The sequence below is a fragment of the Equus quagga genome, chromosome 8, assembly GCF_021613505.1.
Source record: "Equus quagga isolate Etosha38 chromosome 8, UCLA_HA_Equagga_1.0, whole genome shotgun sequence".
Taxonomy (NCBI): domain Eukaryota; kingdom Metazoa; phylum Chordata; class Mammalia; order Perissodactyla; family Equidae; genus Equus; species Equus quagga.
The window spans coordinates 53,166,623-53,181,537 of record NC_060274.1 but is presented as its reverse complement, the minus strand read 5'-3'; the positions used below and the strand labels follow the sequence as shown (position 1 = coordinate 53,181,537).

Genomic DNA, 14,915 nt, shown 5'->3' with positions numbered 1-14,915 from the left:
GGAAAAAAAACCAATTTCAGTAGAACCTCTGAAAAAAATTGATTTGGGTACTGGACAGTGACACATTATTTAAATTAAATTTTTATTTATTCAAGAGTTAATCTTGGTGAGTGAGCATTTAGAAGCCCTTCCTGACACTGCAATCTCTTCTGTTATATATTCTTAATCAGCCTATGACGTATCACTCTCTCGCCTGATTCCCCCTTTCCCATCAAAACGCCGACTGCTCCCCTGGCGCTGAGCGGCGCGGGGCCGGTGACGCTGCGAGGGCGGGTGGGAGCAGGGCACGTGGACCAGAAACACTTCCTAGAAACAGCAATTCGCTGCTCAACCCTGCCTGAACTTTCCCTGTAAACACAGCTCGCTGACAGAACGGCGTCCCTGCTGGGTGGATCCTGCAACTCCTAGAGGGAATGGCACTTCTCGTTTTTCATTAGAAAGGCGAAAGGTGAATTACAAGTAGCTGTTCGGCAAGTCGGTGCAAGAGCCTGACTTCTGAGAGGCTTCGACGAGCCACAAGAGAAGAGCTCTCGGGGAAGGTAGTGGGAGTGCTCGTGGGGTTTTTTTCTGAATGAACCGCTTGCAGAAGTGACTAAAGAAAACCACAGTTTCTTCCTGAATCTACGGGCACAGCTACTGAAGAGAGCTTTAGACAGGACGTGCCTCTGAAGACTCATTCCTTGGAATGTCCTCTTGCTCCCGGCTTACAAACAACTGTCCTGAGGAAAGAAAGATTTTACATATCCAAATAAAGCCTGACAAATGGCACTTTGGAACTGTGCTTTCTGATGACAACGCGTTCGATTTCTGACAAAGCCTCTCGCAAGCTGCCCCTGGAGGGGAGTCCTAAGTAAAACTCAAACCCACCTTCAAGTGAGGATCGTTCGGAGGGCTCGCACCGGGAGCACGGGAGCATGGCATCGGCTGGGCACATTGTCACTTGGCTTCTGTGGGGTTACTTACTGGAGCTCTGGACAGGAGGACACACAGCTGATACCACTCACCCCCGGTTACGCCTGTCACATAAAGGTAGGTCACCTTTTAGGGTCCTTTTGTCAAAAAATAAAGTCATTTAACATGAATTGATCTTCACAGACTCTTAAAATGCACCTGAAAAAAATAATTGCAGAACTGACCTAAGATTCTAAGTACCTCTAATTAATAAGTCACACTTACCACATCTGAAAATAGTGCAAAATCACATGCCAACTTAGAGATGTTATTTTCATCTTGTAAATATTTGGTTTTACTAATGAGAAGTTCTCTCACTAGCAGTCTCAACAGAAGAGGCTGGGAAGCAGGTTGTAAATAGCTTTGAGGGGTTGAGTCCACTAAGTTGGAAGTGGGTATTTAAATACTAATTTATGCATTGTGGGAAACGAGGATGTTGGGCAAGGGCTTTAGAAATACAGGTGCAATTGGTTTTTTGTTTTGTGTTGTTCATAATGGGGCTTCCAGGAAGAGAAAAGAAAATTCCTGAGAAGCAAAATGATTCTTTGCCCAGGATAACAAGATCATTACCATGTGATTAAAATGACTAACAACTGATATAAATGAGCTTTCTAGTTGAACTAGTTATTAGAAATTTTTGTGTGTAGCAAAAAAATTCAGAGTTTATTAGCAATCCTTGTAAACTGATTCATATTGATTAAAGTGTTAGATACTATTCATTAGCATCTATTCTTTCTAATCTAAGTTCATATTGCTTAACTGAAGGTCTATCAGAGACTGCTTAAATATTTTATTCTGCGACTATGTCTTGTAAAGCAGCATTTAGTCATAAATAAATGATCAGAAGATAGCTTTTGCATCAGGACAGTAAAAGTCAGTCATGAATAGGTTTGGTGATTGTTCCTGTAAACAAACAAATAAAACCCACACTGAGATAGTGATTTTGCTGACTTGAAAGAAATTTGGAATAAATTTTTCAGGAAAGAAGTGTTTATTATCACTAACCATTGAGACAGAACAGATGCAATACGAGAATTACATAAGAACCATTTTTCAATTGTGTAAGCTTTTAAATTGTCTCCCACCGTAGAAAGAACAGAAGCGTGTATTTTTAAAATATGGATGTAATCTTTACCCGAAGGAGAAACAAAAAAGGGAAGCCTCAATTTTATATGACACAATTGATCTTTTTTGTCTTTTTATTTAGTTGATTTTGACTATAGAAATTTCTCATTTTTAGAATAGCTAAACTCTATGGATATTTTCTTAGTTTAAATAGATTTCCTATAACACTCCCCAGTAGATAACATAAATTTAAGAAACACATTGGCACTGAATTTGTAAAGTATTAAAATATAATTCCTAGCATTAGCACAAATCATTTGATTTGGGAAGATGTATCATGGTATGTATCAAAATCATATTTCTAAAAAATTATGAACAAATTGTCAAAAAGTAAAGATTTGCTGTGATAGAATGCAGATAAATAAGGATTTCAGAAAAAAACTGTAATAAATGAATTGTTTATCTTATGTAGACAAGTGGATAATCCACCAGTTTTGGCAAGCTGCCATTCTACTATGCCTCATATTAACCTTTTATACCTCATTCTTAGTGTACTTGTTTTTCAATAGCTCAATATCAATATGTTTTCAGAGATATTTCATTTTAATATTTCATTAGAAAGCTTGTAATTTGGTCAGAGCATACCACAACTTTCTAATTCAACTAATTGCTATGTACAATATTGTTAGCAGGCTCCTCTTTACTACATCTCTCTTAACCCAAGGAATAACTGTACTTGATTTTATGGGTTGTGTTAAATGGTGTGGGAGTGGAACTGCTGGTATCTGTGTATACACTGGACTGAAAACTCACACAAGATTTCCCTTTGGCTTTTCTGAACCTTTTGATTTAATGGCACTAGCTGAAAATGTGCAATATTGTGCTTTTATACGAAAACACTTTAGAGTTACCTGAAAATAGAATGTTCTCATTTGTGCGATTTTAGGTAGCAAAGTCAGCTAAAAGATCACACCAGAGATACAACCTGAAGTATCGTGCCTGCTATTCCACAGGTGCCTCAGGGAAGGGAAAAGCACAGAACTGTCAGAGCAGAATATTCAGTCCCATCAATACCGTATGAACAGTCCATTTACCTCTCTACACTCTGGAATTCGATGGACAATTTAGAGGAATCCAAAAACTATGAGTAGGGTATTGCAGAGTATAATCTTTTGCTATTTTAAATGATATCAGTAATGGTAAATTTTCAGCAGTGGATGAATTAGGTGATTAACATTATAAATGAGTACATGGATCTTCAAAGGAAGAAGCACTAGATAGAAGTGACAAAGCACTTCTGTACTGCTGCTGGACCCCAGCAGAGAAATCCAGTAAGCTCCCTGGAGGCAGCCTACTGGATTAGTCCCGGGATTCATTTCATAGCAGTGCTCTATGCCATGTAGGAGAAGGACAAACATTTTTCTTATATCCTTCATTATCAGGATGACACTTGAGACCATAAGCCTAGTACCTCTTCCTGAAGAAGAGAAGAAAGTTTCAGTGTCATATACAGAGCTTGAGTTAAATTACATAAAAATATGTTCAGAAAAAAATGCCCAAGAACTGCCCTTTTCCTCTTTCTTCCATCTTTCTCTATCTCTGGAAATGGCATGTTCTTAAACAGAGCTTGAGAGGAGAAGACCGTTAAGACAAAAAGGGAGAAAAGGCAGAGAGGGAGGAGGACAATGTAGAAACCTGGTATCAGATATGGAGCCGTTTCTAGCTTATTTCCCACTGCTCGCAACCCACAGTGTGGTAATATTGAATTCCTCCCTCTTCCTACTGATTATTGGTCTACTCCAATATTGAGCAAGTATGTCAACTTAAGACAAGCCTAGTGGATAAAAAGATGAGATATTTACTCTTGTCGAGGCAATGCATATATCTTTTAGTGTATTTTACAAGTACAAGGTAAATTGGGTTAACAAATAAAAATTTGGCAAAGATTAAAATGACGAGATACTGTCCTGCGTTGTAATAAGTTTCATTCAAGATTTGAGTTGAGATTAATTATATCAGGCAAATATTTAGAAGTTTTTGAATAGTTATGAATTATAGCTAACTTTATAGCCAATACTCCAAAAAGGGTAATATTGATGTGATTAATACAAAATTATAATATTCTACCCCAAGGATTTTCTTGAAAATAGCTATGACCCTCATTGCAGAAATTAAGGAAAGAGAGAATGAAGGGAGAAGAGTCTTGGTGGATTCAGCAACTTCGGTCTGTTGATATCTCTTCTCTCCTTATCGTTCACCATCCTGCGTTGATGAGGTTACAGGGAAGGCAAAAACAACCTTCTTGATAATGGAGCTCAAAGAAGAAAACAACAAATTAGCAAAGCCCCATGTCAAAGAAGAAATCCCAATGCATGTAGAAAGCCCTGGAAATTCAATCAAAGGAGCTTGGCAGATGGAGTAGGTGTGCAAAGTCGCAATAAGGGGCAACACAATTGTAGAAGCCAAGGAAAATGGCTGCTTTAAGCAGAGGATGTTCTCCTAGGACATTTGGTGAGGAGATAGCTAAATAAAAGCATAGATATGGCAGAAGATCATTCCTAAAATATGTTGACATTATAAATGTAGATTTGAGCATTGAATATACATCCATACATATAGAAAGTGGGATAGAGAGTGCTAATTAGTCTATCTGTATTTGGATATTATAACCAATTAAATATGGATTTCTCATAGTTCAGAAAACTCACAATTTGAAGTCAGAGGTCTCTACTCCAGCTCTTGTCCTTCCACTTCTACTAATGGTAATCGTCGATGCCTCAGTTTCCTTAATTTGAAAAGAAGAATAGTAATGGTGCTTTCTATGTATATCTTACTGGGTTCTTAGGTGGATCAAATGGAACAACAATATCTGTGAAATCACTTTATCACCTAAAAATTATGTTGCTAATGTTTCCTGAAGACTGCTATAAATTGAGAAGATTGGAACGAAGCATGTCCCAAAGAGAAAAACCCTTGGGAATGGCATGAGTTTTGATACCGATAAGTGCTGAGATGATACTATAGAAGACAGAAGAAGTTGATCTTAATTAGCCTGAAATGTATGGTTTATCCCTGTAGATTTTATTCACCCAAAATCCCATTTCATAGACCTTTGACCTCTAGTTATTATAATTTAGAAGATGATTACATCAGCTGTGCATTTTCAAAGATCCATGGCCAATATTTTTGCTATAAAAGTGTGCATATGTCTGTTTATTACACATGTTTACTTTCTACCGCACGTTTTAGAATGTTTTTAATTTCTATGAAAAAAATTGCGATAGAATTCTAGAAAAGCACAATGATAAATAAAAGTTTTAAATGATCATTCTGGAGGCTGTGGTATTTATTTTATATCCAGAGCAAATAAAGAAGAGGCAGTGACTGAGCCAATTTTTCCTGACCCAGCTCATAGCTTTGGTTCCTCAGCCAGTAACTAGATATTATCAATAGTGACATTAGTCACACATCCCTGAGTGGTTAATAAATGAAAACTAGTCATAAGGGATAATTCAAAAAGAAAGTAGTGGGGCTGGCCCGGTGGTGCAGCGATTAAGTGTGCAAGTTCCACTTCGGTGGCCCGAGGTTTGCTGGTTTAGATCCCGGGTGTGGACATGGCGCCGCTTGGCAAGCCACGCTGTGGCAGGCATCCAACATATAAGATAGAGGAAGATGGACATGGATGTTAGCTGAGGGCCAGTCTTCCTCAAAAAAAAAAAAAAAGAAAGTAGTTAAATAGGACCCAGGAGTAAACACAACCCTTCATGCCCAGCTCTGCGTCAGGGAGAGTCAGTGAGAATTAAGTGGTGGATTTATTAAGAAACAACTTATATTAAAAAAAAATTGGGTAGGATGAAAAGAATAACAGTGTGTTTTGTTTTGCATTCTGTAGAGGAAGTCTGTAAGGGTTTTAGATAGCGCTATTCTTTGTATTTTTATATTTGTTATAGATAAATATTGGCCGTGCATCGCAGAAGTGCATCTGGGTATACAAAAGCCCATGAATGGTTCTATGAATTATTCAGTTTTTATCTTGATGTTGAGTATAACAGTGGGAAAACAGTTATCCTTTAATAAAGAAATAGGATGAGGGGAGGTCATAGATAGAAAAAGCAGTAAATGGAATTTATACACGAACTGAGTGAATTTTAGACTGAAAAATAATTTAGTTTCATAAAATATTTACCGATAAATAGATGCAATAGTCATGTTGTCACAATGGAATACTCTTTTGAAAATTTATGTCGCCATGTTGTTCTTTTGCTGTCCGTGTGAGGTTTATCATTTAGCCTGAGAGTATTTCATAGAGAAGGCCTCCCTTTCTGACTGGGATGAGATCACTTAATGGCCTCAGTTCTATGAGCACATAGTAAAACACCAAACCATCAAATTGGTTGTTGCTGGTGAAAATTATTGTTAACAATCTGCTGAGTCAGTTTTATTTCATCAAAGATATCTACCGGAATCATCATTGGGAGTTCTTAGTGGGAGAGTGTGCAAAGATTTACTCCTTTATCTTTGTGTATAAAGCTCTTTTGTAGTTTGGTAGAAGAATTTAGTCTGTAGGAATCCAGGAATTGCACTTGGCATGCATGCATGCCCCTTCATACACAGCCACCACAGTGTTCAAGTGGTCTTGTAAGTTCAGTCTCAGAGAATTTAAAATAAAACAAAACTGAAATTATACCACTTAAAACATTTTCCAGAAGATGCAGAGTGAAAATTTAGATTTTCCTGGTTTTAATATACAGGGCCAAGTCTTGTTAGTAGTCTCTAGCATAACATCTGACACTTTGGAATATTATATAAATTATACAAAGGATGATGGTTATTTTAATAATGAATTTTTTCACCGTATGGTTTTAAATTCGAAGCATAAGAGAAACTATCAATGTCATTCGTTATTTTTTGGACTTAATGCAAGCATTATTCTTTGTACTCAAGGTAAGGATGATAATGACAAGACTAGGTCTGCACTATAAATGAAAAGGATATGTTAATACCACATTTGAACCAAATGTTATGGTCTCTGATGTTGAGAGAACATTTTCTGTCAAAGAAAGGGGTGATTTCAAGAACAGAAATGTCTGTGGAACTGATAACTTGACTTCTTATGGCCCTGGTGGTGCCCAAGGCAATTGATTACTCGAGAAGTTTTCAGCCTGCCTTAGTTCTAATGGCTAGTTCAGGATATTCTCACTATGTGGCCCCATTGCTTTGGTAATCTTGCCTCCACAACTAGGATAGAAAAGGAAAAGAGAAATCCATGACTTGCCTGATTTCTGGGGCTTAGTAATGAATTTCCATTTCTACTTCTGGTAACTAAACTTTCCCTCATCACTGTGCTCTGATCAAGGACTTAGCTCATAACCTTGGCACAGTGCACATAGAGAAGTAGTTTAGGCCCAGGTATTACAAAACACTCTCACATTCTAATTTACACGGCCTGAAAACTCTAGAATTTGGATGTGACACACCTAATCTGAATCTTGCTTCTGTCTGGATGAGCTGAGCAAGTTATTTATCTTTTCTGAGTATGAATTTTCTCGTCTTTAAAGTGAGGTAATATATAACTTACAGCATCCTGAAAGGATTACATGGGATAATGTGAAGTAATGTGGCAAATACTTTACCTTTAGGAAGTTTTTCATAAATTACTCAGTGAATAAGAAGAGGTTCAGAGAGAATTAGCCTACTCTGGTTCCACTCTTTATTTTAGAAGCAATCATGAGTTAATTATTAACTTACAATTTAAAATAAGGGAAGACCCTTAACCATCACAGTTTTTTTATTTGAAAACAAAGATTTTCTTTTATGAAATCAAGCTCTTATTGGAGTAGATGACTAGAAGAAACAGGAGATATTGGTGTCTTTCATGTTTGTAAATTACCATAGAAGTATTTCGTTAATAATTTAAGGACAGTTGAGACTTTATCTGATGGCACCTTGGAGACAACAGACCAAAGCCACAAAATAAACAAAAATTACTAACAAAGATAATTGTAGACCCAGCTTTGTAAAGCACAATAGAGCTAATATCACTAAGGCCAGACCACACAGTCAAAAGTTAAACTAAACAGTGTCCTACAAGCAGCTATCAGCCCAGTATGTGTTGTTTCCTTTGAATGTGAAAGAAAGCTTTCCACTCTACCTTCCCCTGGACAAACAGGGAAGATATCTGGAGTGGGGCGCCGTTCTGACGCTTAGTAGGTGTACAATCAATGCTCGTTGAGTGGGTGTATGAATAAAACAAAATGATTTAGAGCGGTGTTTTTTAAAGGAGAGTCTGATGAGGGGGTAGGGTAAGAAGTACCAAGGAAACTAAGGAATCCTGAACAACTATTTATGGCTCCTTTGGTAAAACATCCATTCAAAGAAAGGCTAGGGCTTTCTCTGCCCATTCAGCTTCATTCCTCCGGTGCTGCGTTGTAGTGAAGCAACCAGGGCCTCCAGACATCCTCCAGAGGCGTCAGCCATATCTCTCACTTATAATCTATGTTCGTTTTTTTTTTTTTTCAATCTTTTTGATGCACTTGTCATTCCTGGCTGACCACCACAACTCCTTCCTTTATTCGCTTATCACTTCATTCTTTGACTTCCCCTCTGTGTTGTTACCACCCTCCTTCTCTGTTTTTCTCCTCCTATACTTCTTTTCCAGATATTTTTAATTCTTACCCATCTTAAGCCAAAAGTAGAATGAAAACATATTTTTAGTGAGGGTTATATATTTATTGGTCCTCAGTTTACCTGCAATATTTCTTTCACTCTTGTTGTCTAATTCAATGAACAGAAAATATTACCTTTGAATTAAGAAAAAAAGTTTAATTTCATTCATTAGACATTCAAAATTTGTTGAAATTCATGACTTAGGAAACAGCGAAATATTAAATAAATAGCTTTTTAGTCACCCAGACAACTTGTACCCTTTGTCTAGCCTATTTTGCTAGTGGGAAGCCAATGCTCAGAGGCACCATGGGGCTATAGGGAGCTGCAGAGGCATTTAGGGTTCTGAAAAGCAGAGTAGTGCCTCCAGCCACTCTGGCTAAAAATGAGTTAAATGTAAGTTAGACTATTATTTATGGAAACCTAGATATTTCTATGCAGTTTGAGTTCTTTTTCTCTGAGTTTTAATTCATGGAAACTAGAATAAAAAGGAGGTTTTATTCACAGGATAGAGCAGAGGAGCACCATCCCCAAGGATAACTCTTGGTGGTGGTTATTGGTGGCCAGACTAACTCTAGAACCAGAAAAGAACAGCAGCAAGGAAAACGGGAATAAAAGAGGGAAAGAGAGAGGCTAGCTAGGGATACTGACCCTTTCCCTCCTGAGCAATTCTCTCCCAGGAAATGATGGAAACTGAGCAGGGCTTTAAATTCAAAGCCCAAGACACGTTGTGGAACTAAAGCGAAAGAGGAAATGTGCTGACAGCCTTGCGTGTAGCTGTTCACTCCTCCTGAGTGCTTTTTTCCTAACCCTGAGTCAAAAAGTGTGTTATGGATCATGCGACTTCTGAGATCCTTCCCAATTCTAAAAATGTAGGACTCTGTTCTTCTACTTACCAGACCTCCCAACGTGTCTAATTTCTCTGAAACACTTCTGAAAGTTTTATTAGGAGACGGCAAATTTTAGTGGAAAGAGTATAGACTTACAATCTTAAAATCCTGGGTTTGAATCTACCGTATAACCTACTTGACGATGCATTATTCTTGCTAAATCATTGAACTTCTGAAGGTTACTTTCCTCATAAGTATAAAGAGACTAATGGACAGTGGTTTTCTATCTCATATGATTGTTGTAGAAAATTTAAATGTACCATGGAGATCTATGATACTGTGTTATGATGGCTTATAATATTCTCTAATTTATGTAATTGTTATTAAATACATTTTAAGATCTTTGAGGGCAAGGAATATTTTTTTAGTAAGACCCTTATGGACAGAATAAAATAGTTTATTCAGATCATTCCTAAAGCCTGTAATTAAAGCCTGAGTGTTTAGTATCTACTGAATAAAAACAAAACAAAACAAAGCTTTTTTTAGTTATTTTCCATGTTAGGTCAAAATGACAAAATTATAAAGGCTTATTTTATTTTTTTACGAGCTAGAGCTACTGTTAAATAGTTCACCTGAGGGAAAGCTCGGTTGAATTTCATTGCAGAAGAGATGATGTTACTTATGATTTTCTCTGCTCCTCTTCCAAACTAGGGACAGAGAGGAGATAGACACTGGGGTTGAACCAAAGCTGTGCAAAGTGTCTGAAGCTGGCAGCATCAGCCTGCCCCGGGAGCTGCTAAATCAGGACCACTCAGTCAATAGTTGTGATGCTCAGGAATCTGTGTTTTAACATGCCTGCAGGTGATTTTTAATCATTAGAGCATGAGAAACACTGGGCCGAGTGTTTGGGATGATGCTACAAAGAAACCTCACTGTCGTGTTACCTTTTTAACTATTTTCCCCTTCAGGTCCCTCACTCAGGTTAACGGTATCATTTATTCAAATTTCCAAATGACAGTATTGGTCTTGATAAGTAAATTTATAAATATTTAACTATTATACCATTCTCTACATATTATTTTTCTATTAGATAAGATATATATGTAGTTATTGTTAATATTTTAACATATAACTTAAATCTGTTTTTAATGACTATTAATAGTATAAATTGTGACACATCATGTCATCATTGAGTTCAGATGAGAAAACATCTAGTATTGGTCAATTGTGGAAAAGCATTTTGTAGGATTCCAGAACTCCCTTACTCTCCATGGAAAGTTTTCTTGGCCTAATGAAATTAGGTCCACTTCCTTGCTTTGTTATCCATCCTGATCTTTCCCTTCAGGGATTCAAAAGCTTCTGCATCCTTTTTAGAAATATTTGTTCATTCAGTCATTCACTTTTTCTATGACTATTTGTTAAGCTTCTGCAAAGCTTCAGATACGGAACGTCATGCTGGAGATTTAAGAATAAAAAACAGCTTCCTAAATGTAATGTGTGTCCTGGATGGGATCTTGGCACGGTAAAAGGATATTAGGTAAAAACTAAGGAAATCTGAATAAAGTGTGGGTTTTAGTTAATAATAGTGTATCAATATTGGTTTGTTAACTGTGACAAATGTACCATACTAGTGTAAGCTTTTAATAATAGGGGAAGCTAGGTGTGTGTATATAGGAACTCTCTGTACTATCGTTACAACTTTTCTGTAAATCTATAACTATTCTAAAATAAGAAGTTTATTAAAACACACATGCAGCACCTCTACCCAAATCTTGTTCCCAGGAAGCCTAAGGCCTAGTTGTAAAAAAGAGACAAGTCATGATAAAGCAGGATGTTTTTTTCAGTACTAAAGGATAATACAAAGTGCTATGGAAGCACGGAGTTGGGAATGAAAGAACCAGAGCTCAGCCTTGGGGATGAATAGCAAGAGCCTGAGCAAGAAGCAGTGAGCAAATTGTTTCCGTGTCTTAATCTGTCTTGCCACCGTTCCTGCCATGCTCCCACTGCCATCCCACTGCATATAAGGCACGGTAGCCTCCTAGAAACACAGGTGCCCTAGGATAGCTAATTGACTGAATTCTACTGTGTTCATAGGTTTACTACTCATGGTAGTATCACTAATGCTCTTTGTTCATACTAAATTAGATTGCTCCCATTTTTATATGACTTTAAAGAATTCTGATTTTTTCTTGCTATGAGTAATATATGATTAATACAAATTCAGAAGTAGATTTTGAAATTTTTGAAGGCAAATATATTGCATTTTATTCTCTGAATCCTCAGAATCTAACAAACTGTAGCTACTTAATAAATTTATTTTGTCTATTGCATTTGTAACCTAACTTAATGGTTTTGTCTCTTGGTGAGTGTGGAGGTGAAAAGCACAACCAAGGCAGAAGTAGGTGAAAAAAGGTTTATTATTTGCACAAGCAATGGAGAACACCAGGGATAACTCCCAAAGCAGTGTCTCCCCAAACAGGGATTTGAGAGGTCCTTTTGTTGTCACATCAGAAGGCAGTTCATGAATATTCAGTTAAGTAAAAGGTGCAATATTGGGGCTCATTGCATAAGAACTACTACATGTGAAGGCACATGTGATATTTGTTATGTCTATTCACATTAGTATTACTAATCTTAATTCTTTTGTTAGATACTGCATACAGATAGGTTCCTAATAAAGATGGCAGAAAAGGAAATGATGGGGCTTGGAGAAGCATTCAGAAGTCCGGAAAAAAGGATGAGAATGCTTCTCTTCTGTCCCAGCTCCAAATTGTTAGGCCCTAGCTTGGCTTCATATGTTCTATTACAGAAGCTCTGAAGAGAAATCCAGAACTTCTTTAAAATATTCAGAAAACACCCATATATTATTGCAAGATACGATTTGAGGCTCTGGCACAGTATGGTTTGAATTCATCTGGGCCATTACGTGATCAGTTTCACATTTCAATCACCTTTTCTTCCCATTTGCCAGTTGTGAACTCCCAGTGTTCAATGTAGCATCCCATTCATTTCTAGTGATGAACTGTGAAGAAAGAGAGAAAGAACTAATGCATGGAGTTCATGACAAAGCAGAAAGCAAAGACAGGACTAAGAAAACATAATAACTTACCCAACACCTTCATTTTTGAGGAATGCCCTAAATGACCAAAGTAAGAGTGTTTTTTGTTTTTATCAGTTTATCCCTGTGTGAAGGTTGTTTTATGAATAATTTAACTATGTTGCCTTTGTGTTCTGGATTTATCATTTTAAAAGCATAGCTGTAAGTAATAACATGGGGGAAGAATAAACAATGGTTACAAGTTTTATAATTAGAGTTAGGTTATGCAAGGCATTTTCAATTTATTTCCCAACTCAATTGAGAAAGAATCAGTGAAAATTCTATCTTATTAAGATTTTATTATCTATAAGCCTTAGAAAAATTGACACTATATTTTGAAATGTTGTACCCTTGAGGGTTTTTTTCTTTTTAGCACCATGCTAATTAGTCAAATATAATACACCTAACATGAAAGAGGAAATTAGTGGACATAAACAGAAATGTCAAAAGTGAAGTTAATTCTGGAGAAAGCACACATTTATCACTGTCCCTTACTACTATAAGGAGTAAATAAATATGGAAATGGGAAGCACTTGATTATTTTATTTTTGGAAACTAAAGTCAAGTTGTCAAAATAAACTTGTAGAAAATAGGGTCATTTCAATCATTATGAGCAAGGGAAAAATAATATATTTTTTCAAGAAAATGTTGGGAAAAGTAGTGGAAAATAAAAATGATTTTGGTTGAAATAATTCTACCTGTTAGTAATGAAACCGATATAGCTTATTTTTCCTTATCTAAAGAAAAAAAAAGGAAAGAGAAAACAAATTTCAAGTTGACATTGTCACAATGCATGAATGTTACATATATTTCTGGTCAGATGAGTGTTACCTGACAGATACTTTATAGTAGTTTAGAATGGGTACTAGAATATGGGGCTTTCTGGCAGGTTAAGGGTCTGCATAAACTTGAATTAACCATGTGGTGTATTCTTAGAATAACTATACTACTCATGTTTAAAATTTAAATTAAAAAGAAGGAAAATCATTTTTCAAAGTCAAATGTTATAATTTTAGTTGTTGGTGTACTCAATTATCCATATAATTGCACCTTCCTGGTAATAAGAGAGCACAAGATACTTCCTTTTCATTTGGCAGACTGAAGAAAGAGAAAAGAGAAGACAGCACTATGAAATACTGGAATGAATATTATGAGCCATCAAAAAATATCAGTTTTATTACTATATTGTGATAGCTCTGTGAAGTTACTATATTTTAACTTCAAAACATTAATATGCTTTGATTTCCTAGTAATTTCCCAAAGCAAAATTTCCTTGTAATAATATTTAGATAACCATAGAAGGAAGAAAAATATTTCAGTTGTCAATTATGCTTACAATTAAAGGAATGTAATTGCATCTTTGTCATTATATTTCTCAGAAATAAGACAAAAGTTATGTACTGGGCACTGTTTTTGGCAGATTTTTTGGCCAGATGTTTTTTACTTGCTCCAAAATGTGTATGCCTAAACTGAAGTCTGACATATTTTAGGATTGCAGAAGAATTTTTCATATCTGGAGGAAAAAAGAGAAGTCTCTAAGACTTAAAATCAATAAAATTGGACAAGAATAAAAATGAAAAATAAAATTAGGAAATTGATCCCAATGAGAACGTCTACATGCAAATAAAGCAGTAATCACTCAGAAACACATTAGATGCCTGTTCTAATATTGATCTCAGGGGACATAAAAATAAGTAGAATTCTAGGATTTTATTATATGCAGTTATGTTTTGGAATATATAATTATGTTTACTGGGTATTTACATTTCTTTATTAGTGAAGATATAATAACAGCAATGTATTTTCTTAGATTAGAATGCTATTTGTCCTTTTAATCTGCTAATTTATACCCACTGCATAGTTAGAACAGACCTTGGTATTGCTTTATTTTTGAATGTCCAGGATACTGGTAATAGAAGAAAATTTATGCAAAATTCGTCACTGGTAAGTCTTTCTGTTGCTGGAATAAAACTCTCACCAGCAAAGGCACTACTGTAGGGAGCGCTCTTTCTGTGAATGGTTTGTGGAATACTGAAAATTTGTTGCTGACAGCAGTGCTGCGTTTCACTCTGAAGCTCCCCCAGCCAGGCTCCAAGTTTCCATTCACACTGCTAGCCACTGAAATTTCCCTTTGTCTTCACTATTTTTTTCCCTCTTAACAAATAGGCCCAGCTGCTACTGCAGCCTGTTGCCTGCTCTCCCCCATGCTGCTCTTGCTGAGGATGGCAGCCAGAGTAAAGAATAACAGCTGGGATTGGCTTACTTTGGTATCTAAATAATTTTGGGTGGGTCCATTCCTAACTTTATCG

General features: G+C 36.4%; 1 protein-coding gene across 2 annotated transcripts in view; it reads left to right on the top strand.

The window, feature by feature from the left end:
* Window positions 1-338: 338 nt before the first annotated feature.
* The window catches only part of SEMA3E (semaphorin 3E), a 260,812-nt gene continuing 246,235 nt past the window's right edge, over window positions 339-14,915 (top strand). For both annotated transcript variants that reach the window (XM_046668802.1, XM_046668801.1), the window contains exon 1: window positions 339-1,029. In XM_046668802.1, coding sequence (XP_046524758.1) covers window positions 915-1,029 — 115 coding nt within the window. In that variant the 5' untranslated portion in view covers window positions 339-914. The remainder of the gene's footprint in view (window positions 1,030-14,915) is intronic.